This window comes from Dermacentor andersoni, chromosome 2 (genome assembly GCF_023375885.2).
Source record: "Dermacentor andersoni chromosome 2, qqDerAnde1_hic_scaffold, whole genome shotgun sequence".
NCBI lineage: Eukaryota > Metazoa > Arthropoda > Arachnida > Ixodida > Ixodidae > Dermacentor > Dermacentor andersoni.
Window position 1 is genome coordinate 199546798 of NC_092815.1, and position 26064 is coordinate 199572861.

General features: G+C 46.5%; 1 protein-coding gene across 1 annotated transcript; it reads left to right on the plus strand.

Annotated features, from left to right (window-relative positions):
• Positions 1-15724: 15724 nt before the first annotated feature.
• On the plus strand, positions 15725-18517 carry LOC129387176 (putative nuclease HARBI1). Its single transcript, XM_055075913.2, has 3 exons — positions 15725-16330; positions 16421-16562; positions 17079-18517. The coding sequence occupies exons 1-3, from the start codon at positions 15785-15787 to the stop codon at positions 17576-17578; spliced, it is 1188 nt and encodes a 395-aa protein (XP_054931888.1). The 5' UTR covers positions 15725-15784; the 3' UTR covers positions 17579-18517.
• The last annotated feature ends 7547 nt before the right edge of the window (positions 18518-26064 follow it).

A 26064-nucleotide genomic window follows, 5' to 3' on the forward strand; every position in this document is an offset into this window, starting at 1 on the left:
GTTCAATGGTGTTCGAAACACTGCAATGGAAGCTTCAAGTAGAAAAGGTGCCTGGAAGAAAAAAAAAAGCGGTGCTGCAACCATCTTGGCAACATCTTGTCCCCTTAATAAAAGTTGTGCTTTCATATCAACTTGAGCCCTCCAGTTTAGAGTAAAGTACCAGTGCGCTTATGAACAATGAAGCAATTCTCAAAGAGCATGTGCAGTCCAGCCAAAAGCAGGGGCAAGAATCCGCTATGTGCTCCTGCATTGAAGGTGAATAACGCGTACCATAATGGCGAGTGTGCTTTAGTAAGCTTCATTGCAATATTAATTTGTAATGTACAAAGAATTGTCAATGAAGCTTACCACGAGCACAGATGCACTTGCAAATTATGTCACAATTGAAAGTAATGAGCACAGTGTAAACCTATGTGCCCTTTCCACTCTTAGTATGCTTTACTGCATGATGCTTATTTACACCCCTGTATTGCGGTGTAGCAAGCTACAAAAGAAACGTTGCATAATTAGGCTTTTTACGATTATCTTTCTCGCAATACACTATTATTTCGCGGTGAAGCCTAAGCAATGTACTGCAGTGAAGCATACTAAATGTGAAAACGGGCCACTGTCACTGGACATAATAAGACTTCTTTAATTATACACTCGCGCACCCGCCGCCTCTCAGGTCACCTAAGTGGACATACTATGCTGGCTGATAGCGGCCCCCTCCCACTTTTAGTATGCTTCACCGCGTAACTAAAATGTACTGCGGCGAAGAAGCCGTACATTTGTATTGAGTAAATAAACAAGTGGTTTTTTACAACAGTAAGAAACGCGCACCATGCATCAGTCTACCACACGGAAGAGCGTCGCAATATACGGTAGCTGATTCACACAGGCCGTGTAGCCCACATATTAGTCGTAAAGGGTATTATGAGTAATTCAAAATTTCAGACACACATATGTGTTTATGTTTACGTTCGCACTCGTTGCGTATTAAGACTCCCAGAACTTCCACAATAGAAAGTAATTTACAACACACAAACGCAAAGAACACTATATGTCTCGTTTTCAACTCGGCCGTCATGCAAATGACATATAGCGCGGAAAAACGTGAACATGCTGTGTGTTAGCGTCGTAAACTTCATACTAGGCAAGGAGCTAGCACACCACAATCCCGCGTCAGCCGCTAATGAGACCAAGACGGGAGCACATGTCTGTGAACGCGAAAACCCTAAGCCACTCTGCTCCTCCGCCACCCCCGCTGCACGGCTGCACCACTCGTTTCAAGCACAGCACACCAAACACACATTCAGCGCTGAACAGTGGGAGGTCGACGCAGTTGCATTTACATGACTTGCAGCGAGCAGCACATCCCTCGATGTCCGTTCAGCAAAGTCGGACACGGCGACGCCACATCGCGGTTCGCAGAACTTCGCTGCCGAGGCGCTAGGCCACTTCGATATTTCAATTGTCACCACCGCCGGGTTCTCAAGAAAGCACGGGTCACACAACGCAGATTCTGTAGTGCCAGAGCTCATCGAGGCCAAAGCCGCATTGCCGCAGCGCCACTACTCACGGCTTTCCGCCAAGTAACACAGAACCTACAACCAACACACAAGCAACGCACGCACGATTACATGAGCAACGTTGAACAACGCGCGGTCCAGAGAACGATCACGCCGAGGACGAACACGCCACGGCGTCACTCGGCGCCAGCATCGCGCCTTCTCAAAAATCCCTAAATGATGCTGTCCCTAGGCACCTAGGATCAGGTCACGTGAGGGATTTTTGTACGAGAAATAGACGCACGCCTGAACATCGCCCCCGAGTGCTCCGTGATCGCTGCGCATGCGTGAGCTGAGAGAAGGTGAGAAAGGAGAACAACTCTTTTTCGCAGGATGTGACGTCACATTGTTGCTTGTTTTTACTTTTTTGAAAGAGCTACTCTCGAACGTAGATTAGCCATTGCCGTCGTGTCGGCTGCAAGACGTTCTGCGCGCGCTTGGCGCGCTTTTGTGCGTGTCGAAAGCGTATAACGTGCGCGATATTCGTGCGAGCGCAGTTTGACTTGAGCAATCGTGGGTTTGGACTCCGTGACATTTGCTTTCGTCATATGCGAGTTAGGGGCTTGCCGACAGGTAAACCGCCGCTGTACTTAGGTGAATACCTTGTTTTTCGTGGTACTGAAATAAATAGCGCTTCGCTGCGATGGTGACTTCAATCGAGTGCGGTAATTGCTGCGCATTACGGCCGATTTAATTGCACAGTACGTGCTGCATTATCGGTGCAGATAGAGAAAACTTATCCTGTGAGCCTTACTTCCGTCAGTCAGTCGGTTAGATGTTTCGCTCTTATCCAGTGCACATTTCTTGATATCCACTAACGATCTGCTTCAAATATCGACGAAGTGTCTATTGATTCTGCAGATGTTTTTTTTTTTATTCACACAACTGGCGATGGGCAGCAGCGTTACGGCCGTGAGTTTTCCTTTCGAGCAAACCTTTTCAAATTGAAGTTTTCGCTCATGTTCGCGAGATAGCAAATTTAAGTGTTACACCCGCTGCTGTATTTTTCGATTCCATGTGACCTAGATTTAAGCTGCCTCAGGTTGTATTAACGCGCGCAGAGGCTTTTCGAAAAATAGTTGTCACCTGAGAAGTCAATGCAGTGTGCCAGTTCTTTTGGAATGGTGCTATTTGTGAAATTGATCATATTTCCCCTAGTCATGCTCAACTACTTACGGGTCAGATGCTTGAACTTCCGAAGACGTATTTGTAAAGTTTCCCTTCCAACTCAGCATTGTAACTGACGCTTCTCGGAAGTATGAGTGGTATTTGCCCCTGCAACACTGCCATGAGTTCAAGTCCAAATTGTGCCCACCGACTGTCTATCTGTGTGCCACTAGAAAGCAAAGAACTCATTTCTCAATTGTTGCAACATTTCTTTTTCATTCCAACTTCAGGAAATTTGTTTACTTCTTTTCCTGGTCATTGTGGACTTGCACACATTGAAGTTTTGGATAGTTTGGCAAAAGCATTGCATAGTGGGCCTGTAGGGTTTTTTTTTGTATTTAGCGCATTGCCCTTCTGGCTGCATTACAAATATTTCACTTCCTTGGAATGTCTGTTCCATGTGCCTCTTAACAGTACACGGTTGAATTTGGCACATGCACCTTCATATGACCAAGTGTAGGTTTCTATTGCAATGGAAATAAGAACATGAGTGCTTCAATTGTCTTCATCACATTGCTGATGCCTTCAATGTGTGAAAATGGCTTGTAACAATATTGCTGTGTTTCATGTGAGGATATGGAATAGAATAACTTTCTTCTTTTATGCTGAAGGTATTCACCCCTTTTGCCTGTTGGGCTTCAAATCTTGTAGAAAATGGTGTGGGCAGCCTGGTGTGTGCCTGAAGAGCAATGCTAGTTTGTGCATGATCATATTGTTGCAGCTGGGAAGATGACATCTTAGGCACATTTTTTTCATACAATTAACACAAATGTTTCTATCTTTCCCCTTGTGGCTCAATCGTAGTAGACCTGTTCGTTTTTCAGTTACTTTGTTGTTTATTTTTGTTACACATCAGTATTATGTACTATCAAGTTAGTGTGAATATAAAGCTATTTGATGTTGTATTCATGGGGAATCCTAGCCGATCCCTCGTCATGGGTATGTGCCATATGTCACAGGCAACAGTCATTCTAGTCTCTCTTCTTGTGGTAAAAGTATCCCAAAGTCTATTTTGTATGCTTGCAGATGAGTTGAGATTTACACATCAATGCCACCTCACTAATACATCTAATACGGCAATCGGCCGGCCACCTCCGCAGAAGGAGAATTCTGCAGTTTCCAATCATACTGTTTCTGTTGTCTTTGGCAGAGATTTTGATTGTACACAGCGGGAATAAACTGTAGGACCATAAAAAAACTTGTGTTGACAAGGGCCATATATGGTGGAAATTATAGTAGATTATGACCAGCATTAGCTCAAGCCCTGCTAAAGGTCTGTGGTATCTAAAAAAATAATAAAGTGCTGGTTTTCATATCTATAGCTGCTGTGTGCATTAAGCTCAAAACTCCCTTCTTGGCAACATAACCCAGGAATGCCCACTCCAAACACTCTTGCACATGCACTTTGACAGCATCTGCTTTGATCTACCTAATTGCATATCAGTAAAGATGGGTCTAGTTCACTAAAGACTGACAATGCTGCATTCGAATGGAACCGACCGTTCTCGAAAAGTTCTTGAAACCAGTCAAGCAGATTTTTGAGAACTTTTAATCTGGCAAAATGACAAAATGAAAGTTATTTGAAATAAGTGATGCAATGCTGATGAGGTTTGGGCATGCATTTCAAGGTGCTTGGCCTTCATTATCTCTAATCATAGTGAACCTGCCAAATTGGCAAGGATCTTGAATGAATGCTTCACTAGGCCCAACTATTTTGTTGCTGCCCTATATTGTGCACTCTTCCTATATAGGAAGAGTGCACAACAAAAATCTTGTGGCTTCCTGTTATCATAACACCCTATAACTTCCTTAGATGTAGGGCCATTTGATATTCACCAATAAATACTTACACAGGATTTAGATGATGCCTTTAAAGATGTGTCCCTCATGCTTACATGTAAAGGAGCACTGACATTAAACTTTTGGACTGAATTTTTTTATATTAATCTGGTTCCAAATGGCAGCTTTTATGGCCACACCATGCCACTGAGAGCTGCATGTGCTTTGAGAGATTCTTAATGTGTGCTAAGACTTGCTTCACTAAATAAATTTTCTTATGACTCTTCTCAAACATATAAATTAAAATTAATTTACTTCTAGTGTTCTATAAGTCACAACCACGATACAATTACGAGGCATGCCATAGTTGCAGACTCCGGCTTAACTTTAATCGCCTCAGGTTTTTAACATGCACCCACTCCACAGTGTGCACCAAGACAGAAAGACCAATGTTGTGCTGCATAGTGGTCCTAACATGCTCAGTTTTCAATCACCTAATAATGGCATGGCTTACTCATGAACAACTGCAGCATGCATCATTTGTTTGTGACCTACCATGCAATGTTGACACCAGATTATGGGGCCACACTGCCTTTGGCACATGTTTAAATGTTGGCGTTAAGGATATATTTGTTGCGCATAGAAGGAATTTGAAGTTTTGTAGTGTAGTTAACTGAATGGCAGCTACACACGCATAAGAAAAAAATTGTGCCAGGACTACTTAAACTCTGCAGTGTTTGAGTTTGACCAATTCTTGCGATTTTGCACATTTCGGATGACTGCAGGTCATTCATTACAGTTATACCAGCTTTTGTACTTTTTAGACATGCTGTTTGCCCCGGTTTTATACAGTGATCATAGATAGCCACACCACACCATGTTGGTAGAAGAATTCAGAATTTTAGTAAAATGGGGTTCCTCCATGTTGAGGTGCACCAGCATGTCATAGTAAGTGGAAGCCAGAAGCAGCAGCATTTTAAGGTATTGTGCCACACCATGTAAAGTCAAATTATTGTGCCCCCCTCCACTCTCGCTGGCAAAACCTGCTGGTGAAGCATTGTGAGCAAGCTTTCGAGGTACGCTGCGCTCTTTCCAAAACAGCGTCCGAGGCAGTCATCTATTTTGCCTACAGGACGAGAAGTCCCTGGCCAGGAGTGCATCGAACATACGGAAATAGCTGTCAATTGTGCTGCTGAACATCTAGAGATTTATAGTTTTGACCTGAGGTTGCAGAACACAGCAATGCTATAGCAAACAGTGTAGTGAAAGCTGTTTCACGGCTCTACCACAGCATAGCCAGCACTGCATGCATATACTATACACAAGCATGAGGTTTTAGCAGCAATACTTAACAGTAAATTGTATTTGTACAACTTCACTCTGTCTTTAACACTGCCAGGCTTTAAAATACATGAGAAGAGGTCACTGTCTTTCATTTGATGCGTTTATACAAAAAAAGTGTGTGCATGGAAGGGGTTAATTAAGGCTCCTTTGTCAAGCCAAAATGCTTCCTGGCATGATAAAGTGAAGCCTTGTGCATTTCAGTCTGCAGTTGCTCACTGCACTTTCAAAAGCGCAATCAGCACAGAGAGCACAGGAAAACACACAAGCAATGGTTCAGCAATTTATTTGAAACAAATGCAACTTTGTTTTACAGAAAGACCACACTCCAAAAAAGCAACCACATGCTATGCAGACAATACAGCCAACTTATGTTAATTGTACAGATGTTAACATGCCCTGCCTTTATATGTGGAACTGTTTCAAGTCTCAAAGTGTGCCCCTACTTTGTAGCTTGTCCTTGGAACAATGGATGATTCAAACAAATGCTAATATTAGCACCATTGCCACACTGATAGAAGAAAACTACATATTAAAATGGCAACTTCTTGGAGAACAGAAAAGGGTGTATAGTAAACTTCCAATAATCTGACTCCGGTTAATTTAATTTTTTCAGTTAATTCGAACCTGGCCGACGCCCATGCATTTCTATGGAATTAAACATTCATCATTTCGATCCTAAAACTGCCATTCGCCGGATAATGCGAACTTGACCAGACCCCAATAATGACCCCTTTTAGTGGCAGCCCATGTCTCAGTAGAGCTTAGGGGACAGTGAATGCGTTAAACAAATGCCATCTCTCTCAAATGCCTATTTTTGACCCACCCGAGAAAGATTTTCAAGCAGTAACGGTAGCTGACAATGTCCGATTGTGGTACTTATCTGATTCTAACGAACACTTTTTGTTTTCGAAGGACATTGAGACGAAAATTGCCTAGCTGTGCAATCGATTGCGAAACTAAAACCGTGGTTGCACCATTCATATGCTTTACCACATATCATGGCTGTAATACGGCGAAGCTGGCTTTGGAAAATCAGCTGGCATTCTAAAGAATGAGGTACGCGTAGGTTTCTACTTTGGTTTGGAGTTAAGTCATTTCTACTTTAGTTTTATACTGTGGACAAATAGGAATTTGATGCACATTCATTTCAGAGGCGTGTTACTCAAGCACATATTGCCAAATGAATCAACGGTGCTTCAGCAGGTTTTTGCATCTTAATTCGACCCGTCAGTCTCGTGAGGGTAGAATTAATGGAAGTTGATTGTATAAATTGCGTGATGAAGCACCAAGAAAGTTACCTTGCTCAGGTAGTGAAAAAGCATGGAGAAAGTGCTTCACACAACATCCACCAATGTTCTGTTGCAGATGCAAAAGCTGCCTCCCTTATCTGGAACAGAATAAATTCCTTTCGAAGGCAAAATAAAAAACAGAAAAAGAAGTCATCAAGGCATTCCACATCCATCTTATTCAGTATTTACAGTGTTGCTACATCACCATTTGCTTAGCCTCCTATGCCAAAAAAAACTGTCGAAAATAAAATGACCTGATTCCCATGTTTTTCACCACCCAAGCAGTGTTTACTCTCAATTATTACTGCTTTCTGTAACCTCACCTGTAAATACTGTAAATACTGTATGTTAACACTGAGCTATACGATAAGCTTAGTGAAAGTTAAAAAAGAATACTGGATGTTCATTTCTGTTTTTTTTAGAGATAAGGGGTGCTTAGAAGCGAGCCACATTTGCAAAATGCTTGAATAAACAGCAACTACCCCGGTCATGCGCTAATTGTGGCCATGCTGTCCCTGCAAACTTCTTAATCTCATCCGCCCACCTAACTTTCTGCTGCCCCCTGCTATGCTTCCCCTCTTGGAATCCAGTCCATAACCCTTAATGACCATCGGTTATCTTCCCTCCTCATTACATGCCCTGCCCATGCCCATTTTTCTTGATTTCAAGTAAGATATCATTAACTCGCGTTTGTTCCCTCACCCAATCTGCTCTCATCTTATCCCCTTAACGTTACACCCATCATTCTTCTTTCCATAGCTCGATGTGTCGTCCTCAGTTTAAGTAGAACCCTTTTTGTAAGCCTCCAGGTTTCTGCCCCGTAGGTGAGCACTGGTAAGACACATCAGTTATACACTTTTCTCTTCAGGGATAATGGCAACCTGCTGTTCATGATCTGAGAATGCCTGCCAAACGCACCCCAGCCCATTCTTATCCTTCCGATTATTTCGGTCTCATGATCCGGACTCGCGGTCACTGCCTGCCCTAAGTAGATGTATTCCCTTACCACTTCCAGTGCCTCGCTACCTATCGTAAACTGCTGTTCTCTTCCTAGGCTGTTAAAAATTACTTTAGTTTTCTGCAGATTAATTTTCAGACCTACCATTCTGCTTTGCCTCTCCGGGTCAGTGAGCATGCATTGCAATTGGTCCCATGAGTTACTAAGCAAGGCAATATCATCAGCGAATCGCAAGTAACTAAGGTATTCTCCATTAACTCTTATCCCCAATTCTTCCCAATCCAGGTCTCTGAACAGGTCTCGAAACCAGGTCTCTGACAGTATCAGGCGACATGACCAATGCGGCAGCAGGTGAAACATATCGGCTGGTCGTCCGCAGTTCTCTACTCAGTCGGGTTGCGATAACGCGGAGAGAAGCGTCGGGGTGGAGCAAAAATAGTAGAAGGGCGTTTGTTAGCTCTGGGATTGGCAACAGCACAGACAGAACGTAAGCCAATGTTTTCAAGTTACTGGTGAATGATGGCTTGTAAGAAGGGGACTGAAAATGTTGTAGCATCAGGGATAGGCAAACAGAAATGCAGGCGCCATCGCATCCAGTTCACGTCAACGATTCGCACCACATCCTCCGATGGCTACGCATGCTGCTGTGTGGGTTGATCTTCACACGTTGGCGTTGCAGCAGTAGTGGGAAGTCTGGCGAATGGTTGCAAGACGCATAGGCTTTTGGCGTGCTGGAATTGTTGGCACTCTTTAAAGATAACATCAACTGTAGAGCAGCTTTTGCACATGAGCAGATTAAAGGCGTCGTCAGCAACCCTTAAGCACATGCCCGACCTTCTCAGCTTCTGTCATGTCGTGATCGGGTTTGCTTTACGACAAAGTGCCAGCATGTTTTGGATGTACAAGAGATAGGACTCCGTGGGAGATTGGGTACAGGAGGCCTATTCCTGTGTTGCGTCAATTTTACGGCCGGCTGGTTTGCCAAACAACTCCGTCAACTTCTCTTTGCATTGGTCCCAGCTGGTTAGCTCCTTTTCGTGGTTTTCATACCACACCTTTGCCGTGCCTCTTAGGTAGAACAACAGGTTAACTAGCACACGCGTGGGGTCCCATCTGTTGATTCCACTCACACGTTCGTACATAGCCACCCACTTTTCAACATCGGTGCCATTGGTCCCACAGAAAGTTCCAGGATCCTTGGGTTGCGCAACCACAACCTTGGCTATGCCCGATGACAAGGTACAGCAAGATGCTACTTTACCCCCAGATGTCACCTCTTATGACATTTCAAGGCAGCGAGACTGAGACTGCACTGTATTCAGCGGCACTGACAACCATGATGTAGAGGATTGACTTTCCTCCTATGTACAACACATCAGCAGAATAAGAACGAGGAAATGCCCCACACAGGTGCATGGCACTAAACTGGGCGCACTACCTGCTGTATGCAAGAGAGAATGAGGAAGAATGAGCTTCCCGTTATTCCTGAACACCTACCTACAACTGCTTTTATGGGCACAGCATTGAAGCTGCAATTGAGGTAATGCCTAACACCACATGAAATACAAAGCACATTACGTCAACACAGAGAAACCAAAACAACTGCACACACTTCTCACCGAAATAGACACAACACCTGCTTTGTTGCATCTGAGCTGAAACGGGTGAATCCCAAACTCTGTGTCACATAACATCTGAAAAAATTAGCTGCTATGAGAGAACCAATGAGATTAACCTGGCGCGCTATGCATGCATCTTTAGCCTAATGGGTAAAAATTTGGGCTGCTGCACTAAGGACCCAGATTAACGACCCACCATCAGGCACGTTACTAACTATTATTGAGCCTATCTGACTGGATGTACGAAGAAGCCAGGAGACAGCTCATGATAATGCTTTGCATAAGAGACAACGAAGCTGAACCTATGTTTTCTGCCTTGTGCTTGCAATGCTCTACCAAGTGAGCTTCAACGGCAGTTGTCCCAATGTCAATTTTCTTGGATAGCTGCGCATATGTACTAAGCAAAGCCGTGGGAGTGCTAGGCAGCAGCACTCACAGTTATGATGGCAGACGTGTAGTATCCTTTAAAACACCCACATTACAAAGCACATGATCTTAGAAGCTGACAACTGGCTAATAAACACTCGTTTTCTACCATGAGGCCCCAAGGCAGCCGAAATCAAAACATTTGTATCTTATGAGCGAGAAAAATCAGGGGAATCATGCAGCTCAATTTTTTGTTTATAACAAGCATGTGATGGCAACAGACAATGAAGCAACAGTGACTATATAGAAAAATGGGTTAGAACTGACGACAATCATTGGCAGCTCACACTATAATGCTTTCTCTAGTTTATTGTCGCAAGACATCTGGCAGCAAATCCTCTGGATTCTTCTTCTACTATGTCTTTCGCAAATGAAATTTTAAATGTGTGTAATACTTCATGGCAACTTAGAACACTTAAATGGTTAAGCAACTCCATACCTTAAATTTGTGGACCAGCTTTGTCACCTTCCTAGAACAATAACTCTCTGGTGTCATACATCACTCAAAGCAACTAATTCTCACTCAAACCACTACTTATTAAATCTACCTTTAGATGAGCAGTACCTGCATTAGACGCAGCTGCATACCCTTTTAGCAAATGGATATACATACCACGCTCAGACTGAGCAAACCAAACAAACCAACAGCAACCAGTACTTGTGTCCATTTGTCTTCAACGAGCCAGAGACAGGCCAGGTCTCGATAAACACAACAAATATAAGGTGCAGGCAGAGGAAATAAGCAGAAGCTGTAAAGACAGCAGCAAAGTGAAACAAATTAGACAAGGTTGCAGACAGTCAGCGATCTGGGCCGAGGACAATTCACAACGTTACTGCCACAATTAGAAGCAAATGCTCCTCATGCAACAAGAAAAAACACGTTTTAGCTGTAAACAGCACGACTGCGCGGGGTTGGTTGATATTCTAAACACAGCACATACAACAATTAAAGCAGACACATTACTTGTGTCATCTGTCTTCTTGCTGTTTTTACAATATCGGTCACGGTTGCAAAGCTACGCACATGATCTATGAACGAAAGCAACGGACGTGCATATAAAGTTTGGTGAGCCGATTCATACTCATATATGTTTAATTTTGAAAGTTCCCGTAAAAGTGATAGTAGCAGCAGCAGTAAAGTGGTTTCGTTTACCAGCTCGCTCACAACGTAAGCATTGTATGATTTAACTCCACGGCTCGCAAAGGAGCTACTAAGAAGCTTTAAGTGAAGGAAATACGCTTTCGTTATCTCACTGCAACGAATGAAAGCCTCTGACGTCCATACCGCGGTCAGCAGTGAGAAAGGTAATTAAATGCAGCAATGCGCTACATGGGTAAATAAGAAGGGCATAGCGTAGTCATCCTATAGAGATGGAGAAAAATAGACTTAAGAACGCGATAAACATCATAGGACGACATCCACGCTAGTTGGGTGCATGCATTTCTTGCGCGTGGAAGATGTCGCTGTTTTTTTGATCATTTTTTTACATCGGTGCAACGCGTAGGAACTGCAGCGTTGAAGGCACGAACGAATAAATTATACTGCGATCACTGCGGGACCTGAGACAACCGTTTCGTGTTCCTTCGAATTTCGAGATCACATCGACCACAGCTCGAATGCGCAACCGGTTTTTTACGTGTCAGCAAGAGAACGGGTAATCGCACAACACTTACCGTTGTTCCAAGTACGTCGCAGTAGCACCAGCAGCTGGGCAACAAATGTCATCAAGCCCTGGCCCACCGCAGCGTCCGCAACTTGAAGCTTCTAAGCATTCGCCAAAAACTAAAAGCGGACCACATCCATACGTACGCGCGCGAACGAGACGCGAGCCATGCCGTCTGAGTTCGAGAGTAGTTATTTCATAAAAGCAAAAACAAACAACAATGTGACGTCACATCCGGTAAAGCCAACTTGTCCTCCTTTCCCACCTTCTCTCAGCTAACGCATGCGCAGCGACCACGGAGCCCTCGGGGGCGATGTTCAGGTGCAACAGGGCGGCGCCCTAGAGGTTCCCACTTTTCCGGCCCAGCTTTTCCTCTAGAGTTGTTCTACTAACTCTATGTTCCCAAAAGCTTTGCGTCAACAAACATGGCGGCACCCATCGAAGCGACGGCTCTAACCTAGCGCCAAACCGGGTTCGATTCGCGGTAACGCGTGAAATTCGCAAGCTAGGAGAAGTGACTGCAGTTATCGCTTTCTCTCAACTAACGTGTGTTATGAAGATTGATTCATTAGACGCCGCTGATTCCGAATTCGAGTGTGGATTTTATGGCTCGTAGGCCTAACACGGCTAAGCTTGGCTGGTGAAGGCAGGTAATATTGGTTTTGTTGCTCAAAACTAAGCACAACTAATTGTTTGCTGCTTGAAGAATAACCTCTAAATTGTAATTAAACGTGAATACACGCAAGTCAAATTTACTATTCATATCATAAAATGGTATATTTTATTTAATTATTTCTAATGCTTTTCTTTGACGCCATAGTGGCGCTGTCAGCGTAAGACGCTATCCGCAAACGTAAAACCCTATTCTAAAACTTTTCACTCCTGCGTGCCCCAACGCTAACACCCGCAAAGCTCTTTGGGGCCCCAAAATATTGGGGCTCCTATTCCAAAACATTGCTCATGTAATCCTGCGTGCGTTGCTTGTGTGTTGGTTGTAGGTTCTGTGTTACTTGGCGGAAAGCCGTGAATAGTGGCGGTGCGGCAGTGCGGCTTTGGCCTCGGTGAGCTCTGGCGCTGCAGAATCTGCGTTGTGTGACCCGTGCTTTATTGAGAACCTGGCGGTGCTGACAATTGAAATATCGAAGTGGCCTAGCGCCTCGGCAGCGAAGTTCTGCGAACCGCGATGTGGCGTCGCCGTGTCCGACTTTGCTTAACGGACATCGAGGGATGTGCTGCTCGCTGCAAGTCATGTAAATGCAACTGCGTCGACCGCCCACTGTTCAGCGCTGAATGTGTGTTTGGTGTGCTGTGCTTGAAACGAGTGGTGCAGCCGTGCAGCGGGGGGTGGTGAAGAAGCAGAGTGGCTTAGGGGCGCCGTTGGCGCGTTCACAGACATGTGCTCCCGTCTTGGTCTCAGCGGCTGTCGCGGGACTGTGGTGTGCTAGCTCCTTGCCTAGTATGAAGTTTACGACGCTAACACACAGCTTGTTCACGTTTTTCCGCGCTATATGTCATTTGCATGACGGCCGAGTTGAAAACGAGACATATAGTGTTCTTTGCGTTTGTGTGTTGTAAATTGCTTTCTATTGTGGATGTTCTGGGAGTCTTATTACGCAAGGGTGCGAACGTAAACATAAACACATATGTGTGTCTGAAATTTTGAATTACCCATAATACCCTTTACGACTGATAAGTGGGTTACACGGCCTGTGTGAATCAGCTACCGTATGTTGCGACGCTCTTCCGTGTGGTAGACTGATGCGTGGTGCGCGTTTATTTCTGTACTGTTGTAAAAACCATTTGTTTATTCACTCAACACAAATGTACGGCTCCTTCGCCGCAGTACACTTTAGTTACGCGGTGAAGCATACTAAAAGTGGGAGGGGGCCACTATCAGCGAGCATAGTATGTCCACTTAGGCGACCTGCGAGGCGGCGGGTTCGCGAGTGTATGATTAAAGAACTCTTATTATGTCCAGTGACAGTGGCCCCTTTTCACTTTTAGTATGCTTCACCTCAGTACATTACTTAGGCTTCACCGCGAAATATTAGTGTATTGCGAGAAAGATAATCCTAAAAAGCCTAATTATGCAAAGTTTCTTTTGTAGCTTGCTACACCGCAATACAGGGGTGTAAGTAAGCATCGTGCAGTAAAGCATACTAAGTGTGGAAAGGGCACATAGGTTTACATTGTGCTCATTATTTTCAATTGTGACATAATTCGCAAGTGCATCTGTGCTCGTGGTAAGCTTCATTGACAATTCTTTGTACATTACAAATTCATATTGCAGGGAAGCTTACTAAAGCACATTCGGCATTACGGTACGTGTTATTCACCTTCAATGCAGGAGCACAATGCGGATTCTTGCCCCTGCTTTTGGCTGGACTGCACATGCTGTTTGAGAATTGATTCATTGTTCATAAGTGCACTGGTACTTTACTCTAAACTGGAGGGCTCAAGTTAATATGGAAGCACAAATTTATTAAAGGGACAAGATGTTGCCGAGATGGTTGCAGCACAGCTTTTTTTTTTTCTTCCAGGCACCTTTTCTACTTGAAGCTTCCATTGCAGTGTTTCGAACCTCTTTGAACCAGCACATAGTGTATATAAAAATTGGACACTGATTGGGAACATCACCTAAGTTCGTGCCTATATATAGTAAAAAGATGTAGCACGACCAGACAAAATAAAAGAAGGGGGTGGGCTGTAGCAATATTAAGTGTTAAATCCTTTCCTTTGAGTTTTCTGTTCTTGTGCTTTTTATGGATCCTCCGCAGTAACCATGCGAGTGCCGAGCTTGAGCTTGTTGGTTTCAAGTCTCATGGTTGTTACTAACAGAACAGTGCGATAAACGAACAAGGGCTTGGAGGCATCCGTTCACCTTGCTTGCCTCATGGTGCTGCTTCATAAGCACCGTGAGCATCCAGGCCAACTAGGAAGGGAGGTTTGTTGCAATTGCTTCTGAACTTTATTGCCACCAAACCAACAGTGCTTTCAATGACAGCTTTTGGACAGTAGAATGCTTGCACTCAGCACCGTCGTAAGAAGGAAGCGTTCAGGATGTGCAAAATGGGCTTTCGAAGCTGGCAGCATTACTGAAGGGGCTTTGCCCATCTGCCCTGTTTATGGATACGCAAAGATGATTTCCTCTTTAAGAGGGATTGTTTAAGAGGTCGTTACATGGCAACAGTGTTGGGTGTTTAGTAGCTTGTCTTTGCCCACTGTTAATAACCTGTTCCTTCTCCAGTGCCCCTGTGAAGTGCCTACTTTTAGAGACACAATGTGCTCTCCAGGCATGCATGCATTTTTAGCTTGTAAAGACGTCTATTACCCCTTGCCTCAAGCTGGTCCTTGCTGATGTCACCCAAGAAGGCACCCGCCGTGGTTGCTCAGTGGCAATGGTGTTGGGCTGCTGAGCACGAGGTCGCGGGATCGAGTCCCGGCCACGGCGGCCGCATTTCGATAGGGGCGAAATGCGAAAACACCCGTGTACTTAGATTTAGGTGCACGTTAAAGAACCCCAGGTGGTCGAAATTTCCGGAGTCTTCCACTACGGCGTGCCTCATAATCAGAAAGTGGTTTTGGCACGTAAAACCCCATAATTTAATTTTTTTTATTTTTTTAACCCAAGAAGGCATTGGGGAGTATGGCAATGTACACTTACAAAACACTGTTGATACCAGTGAAGCCAAATTAATGGAGCTGCTGTTCTTTTTTTGTCCACTCCATCCTTGTTAGTTACAATGAGCAATGTCCGAACAGGGGTGCGATTTTGTAGGAATTCTATTACTTTTTCCATGCCTTTTGCCGCCATCACTGAGCAGCCATTGGTCGAAAATGACCGGGCCGCGCCCATTTTGTCTGTCAATCACGCGGCGTCAGGAACCCGCAAAAACTGTAATCGTCATCGTGACGTTGCGGCACTCATTATGCGGAGCAAAAGGCACGGATTTTTGGAACGGCCAGAGGCAGGGTCGTTTCCGAAGGCATGAAAAAAATGGCCGCCCCTCTGATCGCTATGGCCGTGGCTCTTCGCCGTCGCCGACGTGAACAGGGAGAGCCAGACGACGCGTTTGACTTGCCGGATGACCATTTTCGACGGCGTTTTCGCCTCTCGAAGGGAACGGTGCGGTTGTTGTGCGAGGAACTGGCGGGGGAACTAGAAGCTGAGCGAGCGACGGGACTGTCGGTGGAGCGGAAAGTGTTGTGTGCGCTGCGCTTCTTTGCTACCGGGAGCTTCCAAGCGTCCGTTGGGAGCGAGGAGACGATCCGTGTGTCGCAGTCGACGGTGAGCGAGTGCGTGCGACGTGTGGCAGAGGCTGTCGTGAACGCAGGGGCCCGCAACAAGTGGGTCCATTTTCCAAAGACAGCCGAGGAAAAGGCAGCCGTGAAGGAGGGTTTCCTTCGGCGCGGCGTTATCCCCGGCGTCATCGGATGCGTAGACGGCAGCCTCATAGCCATTATCGCACCCAAGGGTGAGCGCAAGGCTGTGTTCATGTGCCGCAAGGGATACTACGCCCTCAACTGCATGTTCGTAAGTAAAACTCACGTTTTCTGCGATCCTTTCTGAAAGTTACGTTGCTCTTGCCAACGGGCACTCTCTCTGGTTTACGTTTTACCTCAGATCTGCGACGCGGACATGAAAATCTTGGCCTTGGACCCTATGCGACCGGGGTCGGACCACGACGCTTTTGTCTGGCGGACGACATGGTTGCGCCGGCGGTTCCAAGCGGGGCGCATCGTGAATGCCGGGGAATACCTCCTCGGTGAGAGAAAAACATTTTTTTTTTGGCGCAGTCACGCTTCAGCAGCGCAGAACGCCGTGTCCGCTCCAACCCAAACTTTTAACCAAACCACAAGAACATCAGTAATTCCGGAGTAAAAAAAGAAAATTAAGACATTGACTGCCACCATTGGCAATGTTCGAAGTGTTAAGTTACAAGCACATTATGTGTCTGCGAGGAGCTGACGAAAGCAACACGTATTAGTGCTTTCTGCACCCAGTGACTGCCAGAAGCAGAAGAAATGAACACACATTACTGCTACTACTGTCATTGATAGCACCAACAAGTGTTGATTTCTTGTTTGTGGCAGGCACCGCGTAGTGCACTTGTAAATTGGTTAAGAGTTTGTGTCGGGTATGGACATGCTCAACTCATGCTTTTACTTGGGACTTGCAACCCTGAAGTCTACCTTTGTTGAATGATGCTGTAGCTTTCCTCGGTTGACAACTTGCCTCTCGTCAGCGGAGTACTCAATGTACTATTTCCATCTTTGTGCAGGTGACAGTGGCTACCCCTTGGAGCCGTGGCTCCTGACCCCGGTTCCTGGCCGTCCTCCAGTGCACACAGCCGAGGGGCAGTACAACACAGCACATGCCGCCATGCGTTCCGTAGTGGAGAGGTGCATTGGGCTCTTAAAGAGCCGTTTCCGCTGTCTTCAGCGATATCGCACCCTCCTCTACGAGCCAGAACGTGCAGCCAACATTGTCGCGGCATGTGCTGTGTTGCACAACCTTCGCCTTTCTGAAGGCGACGAGTCAGGCGATGACAGTGATGACGACAGCAGCAGCAGCAGTAGTAGTAGTGAGCTTGACAATAACGGCGACCCCACGCCACACAGTCTGCCCCGTAACACGGGCTCTAGAATGCACTACTTGAGAGGGCGGGCTGTTCGCGACAATGTTATTGGCATGTTTGGCACAACCCGTGCGCAGCACATGCGTTATTTGAGGAGCGTGCGGCGGCAGCTGCGACGTCAACAGCAGCGTCAGCATCGTTAGGTGCATGCACACAGTTTAAGTAATTGCATTGTGCATTTCATGCTGTGAAATTGCAGATACATTTCCCGTGCTAAGTTGTAGTTGATGTCTGCGTAATGCAAAGCATTCATGATTTGTTGAGAAATGTAAAAGTTGTTAAAAAAATTAAATTATGAGGTTTTACGTGCCAAAACCACTTTCCGATTATGAGGCACGCCGTAGTGGAGGGCTCCGGAAATTTCGACCACCTGGGGTTCTTTGACGTGCACCTAAATCTAAGTACACGGGTGTTTTCGCAATGCAGCCGCCGTGGCCGGGATTCGATCCCTCGTGCTCAGCAGCCTAACACCATAGCCACTGAGCAACCACGGTGGGTACATAAAAGTTGTGTAGTGAAGGGTTATGTAAAGCCTGCACTTATAGTAAGTAAAACAGTATCGTTAGAGGTGACATATGAGATTGAAAGCAAGCTAAAAATAAGTGCATATTCAAAGTGTCTGCCACAATTTGCTTGCTGCTGCTGTCGTCATCTAGATGCATGTAGCCCGATTCTTACTCGTATCCCCTTACGCATTGATGGACATAAGCACCTGTCTCCTCACTTTCTACTAGCACAGAGAAGCTCACAGAAGCCAAGATGTACAGTGCACGTCACACCTTCCGCTCCATGGAACGTGCTGTTGCACGCGCAGCTTCTAGGTCCTCCACCATTTTGTCTCGCAACAACGGCAAAGTTCCTTTCGAGTGACGAAAATGCCGTCCAACTGGTCATCCGACATGTCAAACGCTGTGGCTCCCGCGAAGTGTGTGCACGCACGAGCAGTTGATAGATTTTAACAAAGTGACCTCACTTGTATATAGCAGAACTCAGCAATGTTAATCAGTAATATTTGTACAGTGCAAGCTAGCACTAGAAATGTGGTTGCGATGTGTAAATAAAAGCACTAGAGGAAAACTGCACCTTTCTGTATTTCAGTCTTCAACATACACTTGTTTATGCACACATCACATGCGACAGTCTCTACATTGAAGAAGTGTGAGAATCATGAGTACTCAGTAGTAGAGACATTATGCAACATATCACAGACACGTTGGAATAAATATCGGATCACATTGTTCTTGCATCATAATATATCACAGGTAACGGCATGCATCGTTTAAGAAAACTGTTGTACACTGCACAAGTACACAGTAATAACAACTGGCTTAAACTGCACCAGAAGCAGAAATGAGCAGGTGCTTAAATCACATGCCAACCGAATATTTATCACAGCGAAATGTATAGGTACATCACTACATGTGAAAGGAACATGCTGTTGTGGCGCTCAAACTGAAAGAGCCATAGCACCATATTATGATATTCAGTAAGACAAACTGCATAAATATTACACACAAATTGCACCACAAGGGCTAAAATACAATGTATCACAACCTGAAAGATTACTGAATGACAACAAATTGTTTGATAATGAGACAGATGTGCAAGAAAAGAGACATTCCAGCTCAGTACGTAGTGACACAAACAAATATGCATATGCAACAAACAAAAAATAAACATTACAAATGAAAAGAAGGAGCATAGGCAAGGAATTTTCATAACTTTTTTCTTTTTTGCTGTGTATATTGACAGGTTGCTTTCGACATTATAGTAAGGCCCGAAAATTTCACCATTCGATGACAAGGATTAAATTGTAGAACACTTGCAGTGTGGCGTCGTGCTTAAATTGACATGACAATAACTAGGCACCTCAAAATTGCAGCGCCACAGTCGGAATGCCCGCAACACCAGGCCTACAGGCACTTTTGCAGGTGAGCCTGATGGTGTGCACGCTCTTATGGCTGAAGTAAACCTTGAAGAAAAAATTCATGCTGCAACGGCTATGCTACTTATGGTTGCATTAAAGGGTGACTTCAGCAATTATTTATTTGCAAACTAGCAATATTTGCCCTTCATATCATTAATACATCAGCAAATATTAAGATAAGTTACAAATTCCTTGCCTATGCTACCTTTGCATCCTTTAATTATGTGGGGCCTGAGAGGGGGGAGGGGCTTGGCTGCCACCATGCCCCAGTGCAGCCAGCAGCAGCTGAAGCAGGCGCTCGTTGGTCTCGTGCGACCGACGCGCCACTTCGAGGCGTTGCCGCTGCACTTCAAGGCGCTGAGACTCCACTTCCCGCATTGCCGCCACCTCCTCCCCGAGGTGCCGCAGGCTCTCCATGTGGGCCTCGTGGTGCTGCCGCAGGCTCTGCAGGTGGGCCTCGTGGTGCTGTTACCAAAGATGTGTAATTAGTTTAATTACAGAAGCTCAGTAACAGGGCCTTTGTGTGTTGCATTCATCCCCATTTGCAGGCTATTGTCTTGTCATTGTATATTCAAACACTGGAAATATCTTTCTGGCCCATCAAACTTGTGCCGTCGCATTCCATTAAGATGTGTTACATTGCTATACCTGCTTCCTTGAATTCAACGCCACTTTTTTCTTTTTGCCACATAATTGCGTAGATATTTACACATGTTATATCACGCGAATGTGTACAAGATATCACCACAGGACTACACGTATACATTATGCTTGTTCACTGATTAATATAATTTTTAGAGAGGTCATATGCTCATCAATTTCATACGCAGAAAAATATACATCTGTGGCCTTGCACATACCTGCCGGTTTTGCTCCAGCAGTTGTTGGCGGAAGCGAGTGTCCTCTTGAACTCTGGCTTCCTCCAACTGGCTCTGGCGAACGTATGCGGCAGTAGCCGTCATCACAGCACCATCAAGTTCCTGCTGCCTGGGCTGTCTACGGGGTGCCCGTGGCTCTCGAGGGGTAGGCTGCGGCACCTGGGGGGTAGGCTGTGGCACCTGCGGGGTTGGTTGCGGCACCTGCGGGGTTGGCTGCGGCAGCTGCGGGGTTGGCTGCGGCACCTGCGGGGTTGGCTGCGGCACCTGCGGGGTTGGCTGAGGCACCTGGGTGGTAGGCCGCAGCACCTGGGGCGTAGCCGGTGGCTCTTCATGCAAAGCAAAAGCAAAGACTGCTCATTCACTGTTATCCGACCTACACAGATTGATTGTCCTAACCAGCCACTTTGAAATGTCATTATAGCTGCATAGCTACAAAAATGATACACAAAACAGGTAGTTAGAGCAAAAGATGCCACAGAAAGTTGCTGGTAGCAGTAACCCTTAAGAAGCACAAGGAATCTCTATTACAACATGATGTCATTTGTAGTGTTGCATTTCTCCTCCATGAATGAGAGCTGGATGTTCGACACAACGGTAATAACAGCAGAGTGACGTACTTTACTTCATAGCAAGATCATACAGCAACTGCAAACAACAATGCTACTACAAAAGCTAGGTCACTGCCTTACGTGTAAGGCCACTTGGCCCAGCAACAGCTGCAGGGCCCGACACCACGAAAGCAGTTGTCGCTGGTAGATTTCTGCGGGAACCGCTGGGCCCTGCAGCTTCCTCTGAACTTGCCTCGTCCTGCAATCAGAGTAGTGTTCAGACATTGCGAGCAGTGTGTGCAATGCGCATCATGTACACAAGTTGCTGCTCAGAGTACATAACCTATATTGTCACTTGCACAAAAAAAAGGGCTTAAAAATTTTGCAATATTGTGTTACAATGTAATGCTGAAAATTTGTGAGGTCACAGCAGGTCACACAAACAACACTTTTTTAAATCCAATGTACGCACCTCGCTATCGGGGAAGTACTCAGGGGGGGGAAACAAGGACCCCTCCTGTCCTCATAAGGACGTCGAGGACGCGGCCGTCCACGCCACCCACTTTGCCACCTCCAGTAGCCCTGCAAACACGGCAACAACGACAACGTGAAACTACGTTACTGTCAGCATCATTAGAAGCTCACCTCTTCTCGCTCGCGGCCCTGGCCGCTTCTTTTTTCGCTTTATGGGCCATCTTGGCCCAATGGTTCCGCCAACGGCTGGTGGCCTTTACGGCTGGCCCCTGTGCGTTAAGCACCGCCGCCACCTCCTCCCACAGTTCGTTTTTTCGAGCAGCAGTCATACGTGGCGAGAACTCTGTAGAAGCTCTCGCCAGGTATGGGTGCTGCTCGATGAACTGCACGAGAATAGCCGCTAGCTCTTTGGACACCCGCGGCCCTTTTGCTGCCATTTCCTCTTTGTCAAATTGGGAATTTCAGCCGGCCCGCAGCACAGTAAGAAATTTAGAGGCAAACATTCTGTCTAAGCTAAGCGCCTGCATAAAGTGCTCACTACGACTTATTTCTGCCTTTTTATACCACTAATGTAAAAAAAGGTGAAGTCACTACTCACATTTAATGTTGTAGCAGCTTCTTTCTCGGAGCGTATCAGTGCAGGAAGTATTACCGATGCAGCGATAACTTTAAGGAAGCTATCGTTATGTCATGGCGGTGCCCTATGGAAAATGCCTTGACAGTTCTCGATCCACTATGTTGCAAAGTTTCACCTCGGGGGCTACGGATAATTCTTCTTGGCTCTTCCTAAAGAAGAAATTATCACACGTCAGACATGCAGCGAAAACCACACGACAATGCAAGCACTACACGAGCAATAATTACTCACCTCAATCAGTATCTGACGGGGGCGGGGCCGCAATTACGGGCACGCAAGGGGCTGTCAGCTGTTCAGACAGACACGCTAGGGACTGTCAGCTGTTCACAGGTAAACAAAGGCTGCCATTTTGCTTGCGCTCAACGGCATGGATTGGATGCACATCCGACTACTATGTGGCTACGACTTCAAAAATAGAGCACTTGCGTTTGCATTTCTTTGGACTGCGGCAGCTTTTGCGTTGTACTGTAACAAAATGAATTTGCTTTACGCAGCATGGAAGTCCGCTTTTATTAAGTGCCGTTTTACAAAACAAATTTGCTATACAGTCCCGGAAAAAGAGAAGAGAATACGAAAGAAACATCCGGCCAATGAAGGGAGCTTCTGATTGGACGATCCAAGAAAACGTCGTGCCTACGTACACACAATTTCCAAAATCGGTGACGTCACGCGAGAAGGCATTGGCATGAAAAAAGTCATTTCTACAAAATCGCACCCCAGAAGGCATATGTAGTTGGTCGTGCATAGCCTGCGCACTAAGACTTGATGGCATGTTATGAACTTAGCACAATGTTTATATGTAAAAAACTTCTGATGTGTTGATGACTTCCTTCTCTTCTTCATACTTTGCCTGATGGAGCCAGCAAGTGGGTCAACCAGATGTTCAACAGGCGTTCCACTACTTTTCCCAGAGTCTCCTTTACCAGGAGACTCTGGGAGACTCCTTTACCAGTCCACTTGCAAGGGAGTCATCCGTGGGGTCCCCGTGGAAGACGGGCCGACGGACATTGACTCGAAAATCGTCAATGACAGAAATCCACTGGCATTGGCCGCCAAGCGCATAGGCACTACCACCGCAGCAATCGTGGCATTCGACGTCCATCGAGTGCCCAATTTCGTGCGCTATGGCTCGGTTCTCATGCACTGCACGCTATACCGCAGGCAGGTCGACATATGTTACGCCTGTGGTCGGCTCGGCCACCGTGCGGACGTGTGCCCAAACCCCGGGGACGTTATTTGCCGAGGCTGTGGTGCCCCAAACCCCACTCGGGAGCACCACTGTGCACCCAAATGTAAGCTATGCGGTGGCCCCCATCTCACCGCCGACACAGCCTGCAAGGAACGCTACCACATGCCTTACGTGGTCCGTCGACGGCGATGGGAGAGAGCACGCTCGACGAGGAACGGCGACGACTGTACTACAATTCCCAAGTCCGCCATCGCTACCACCGAAGACGCCTACCCGCAACTCCCTGGAGGTGCCCGGGCCGCTGACAACAACCGATCCCAGTCCAGATCCAGGGTCTATCTCGGAGCCGCTCCAGGCGGGCATCGACATCCCGGAGCCGACCGCGGGCCCGCTCCCGTGGTATCTCGAAAACGTCGTAGCCCCCGCCATTGCCGCTGCTAAGCCGGCCTCGCCACAACACCCCACGCTTAATCCACCCACACACGCGGCCCCCTTCCAACCGTCAAGCGCCCGGGCCGACCCCCACAAGCATCAAGATAGCCAGGCGAGATGAAGCGTTCCGCATCTGGCAGTGGAACTGCAGGAGTTTCACTACGCGGAAAGCCTCCCTGCAGCAATACCTACGCAGCCACGACGCCAAGCCCCACGTAATCCTACTGCAAGAAACTCTAACACACACCCCCACGTTCACCGGTCACCAGTGGTTACCAGGCCTCGCGGGAGGACGTGGTACCGCCACGCTGGTCTCTAAAAAGCGCACCTGCCTCGCGCATGACCTCGGCACGTCCGAGGTGGACAACGTCATGACGGAGATTCTCCCAAGCGACGCGTCCCGACAAAGTGTGTACATACTCAACGTGTACAGCAGCCCCAGACAAACGAGTCACCGTTTCCGACGCCGCTTCCAGAGAGCCATACGTCTTGCTGGCGCAAACCCGCTCGTCATAGCTGGCGACTTCAACGCTATCGCACCTGGGGTTACGTATATGACACCCCAAGGGCACCGCGCTGTGGCAGCATGCGAACGAGCTCCATCTCACCCTAGTGACAGACAAGATGTTCCCTACCCGTATCGGCACATCCACGCACAGAGACACCACTCCAGATCTCTGCTTCGTGAAGAACACAGCCGATGCGCGCTGGTCCAATCTTCCCATTGGACCACGAATATCCTCTGGACATCCCGATTAGATCCGAACGTCCAAGTCCCGCTCAGGACGTCCAGAGGGTACCATGTGGACATTAAATTCGGGATGTCCCATTTAAGACATCCTTCAGACATCCACACGATTGAACTTCTGGGATCTAAACAAAATCCCAAAACTTTAATCCTATGGATGTCCGAAGGATGTTTTCAACGGGATGTCCCATACTGGCCATATGTGGGACCAACACACACAGTCCTACACGTACTACGTGATCATATCGCGGCATATTAAATCTCTACCACGGCTGCCTTCAGCGCACGCTCCTCCGCAAAGACATGTCTGCCAGCAATGTGAAGTTGCTGCACTCATAATCAAACTTCCAATGCAGACGATAAACGGAGAAGTTGAAATGAACGACCGAAACTGCACAAGCATATTGAGAGGAAACGTCACAAAGAAACAGGCAGAACGCCGGAACAACTGAGCATTACCACCTACTGCAAGGCGTAACCGAATCAATCGTGCTCTATGCTCCTACGCTCTCCGAACATGTCGAGAAAGAAGAGTACGGCAACCTCTACAACACCTGCAACCCCTGCCGTTGTACAGAGCAGTGACTGCCTTTACCCAGTCGAATCACCACTGGCTGTTGCATTCACACGCACGCTTTGTGCTGATTTGCGCGTAGTCAGTCACATGACGTAACGACGCCGTCTTATTGGATCTCTTCGCCCTTCTGCGTAAGCTCGGAATGCCAACGCGTGAAGGTTGCTGGGTTGGTGTGCTCTGCACTCTCACACGCTCAGTTCGCGCGCTTTCTCTGAACGTGGTGGTTGAATCGTTGTGCCATATGCTCATGAGTTCCAGGGTGAGTGTTGGTCAGCTCCAGGTGAACGTTTTTGTCATGCGCTTTGGAGCTCCATTTCTGCGGCACCTGTACGTCTTACGCCTATCAAGAGGTAAGTGACAGTTCATGAAATCAATGTTTTTCTATTAGCAGCCCTGCAAGTGTCGTGTCTGCGCATAATCGAATGACGGGCATTGTAGTACATCCCCATCTTTTGCAGCGACGGCAACATCAATCGGCGATTGACCATGCGTTGTGTTGCGTTTGGTCGCATCGTACTACTTTTTTTCAAACTTCTGAGCTTACTCTGTCCTATATCTCTGCGCAGCGCTGAGATCCGCAAAAAAAAAAAAAGATCTGAATTCGTAACTTTAGAACCGTTAACTCGCATGTTGCCCACAGGATGAGTCCGCAAGATCGAGTTATCGTTGTCTTTACTGAACAGTGGCGAATAATAAGAAAATGAATATTAATTATAATAGCTACCCGACACACACTGTCCAGAATAGCCTTGTTTCAGCTTCGTTTGCGTTTTCTTTGCGTAACCGTGATTGCGAGAGCAATCAATCGTACAACTGTAAGGTTGAAATAGCTGAACGTTTGTGTGCATTTGTATCGCGGTCGGGGCACTTGCTGGACGTTATGGCCGGCAACGCTGCTGAACTTTAATACACCTGTCTTTAGGGCTGATATATTCTTACTAACACTGCATGCACGTTTCTTGGAATAACTGAAATTTAGGGCGACTTGTTAGACTTCAAGACAAATTTACTACTCGGCTCCCTGTGACGAACGAAACGTTTGCGCCTACTTAATTGCCCGTTCGCATGTGGTCGTATTTTTTAGTACGTAACATGAAACTTTTTCTCACTTGACTGATTCTTTCGCGTGCTCGTACTGATAACCGTGTCGCTTAAACTTCGCTACGTGTGCTGTTGGCGTTTTGTTTGCGTAACAGCGATTGCCAAAGTAATCGTAAAA

Excerpts from the sequence above, each read along its gene's own strand:
- LOC129387176 (XM_055075913.2), top strand. The coding sequence starts at position 15,785 with ATGAAAAAAATGGCCGCCCCTCTGATCGCTATGGCCGTGGCTCTTCGC. Across the intron at positions 16,331-16,420 it reads ACGCCCTCAACTGCATGTTC|ATCTGCGACGCGGACATGAA; the intron begins GTAAGTAAAACT and ends GTTTTACCTCAG. Across the intron at positions 16,563-17,078 it reads TGCCGGGGAATACCTCCTCG|GTGACAGTGGCTACCCCTTG; the intron begins GTGAGAGAAAAA and ends ATCTTTGTGCAG.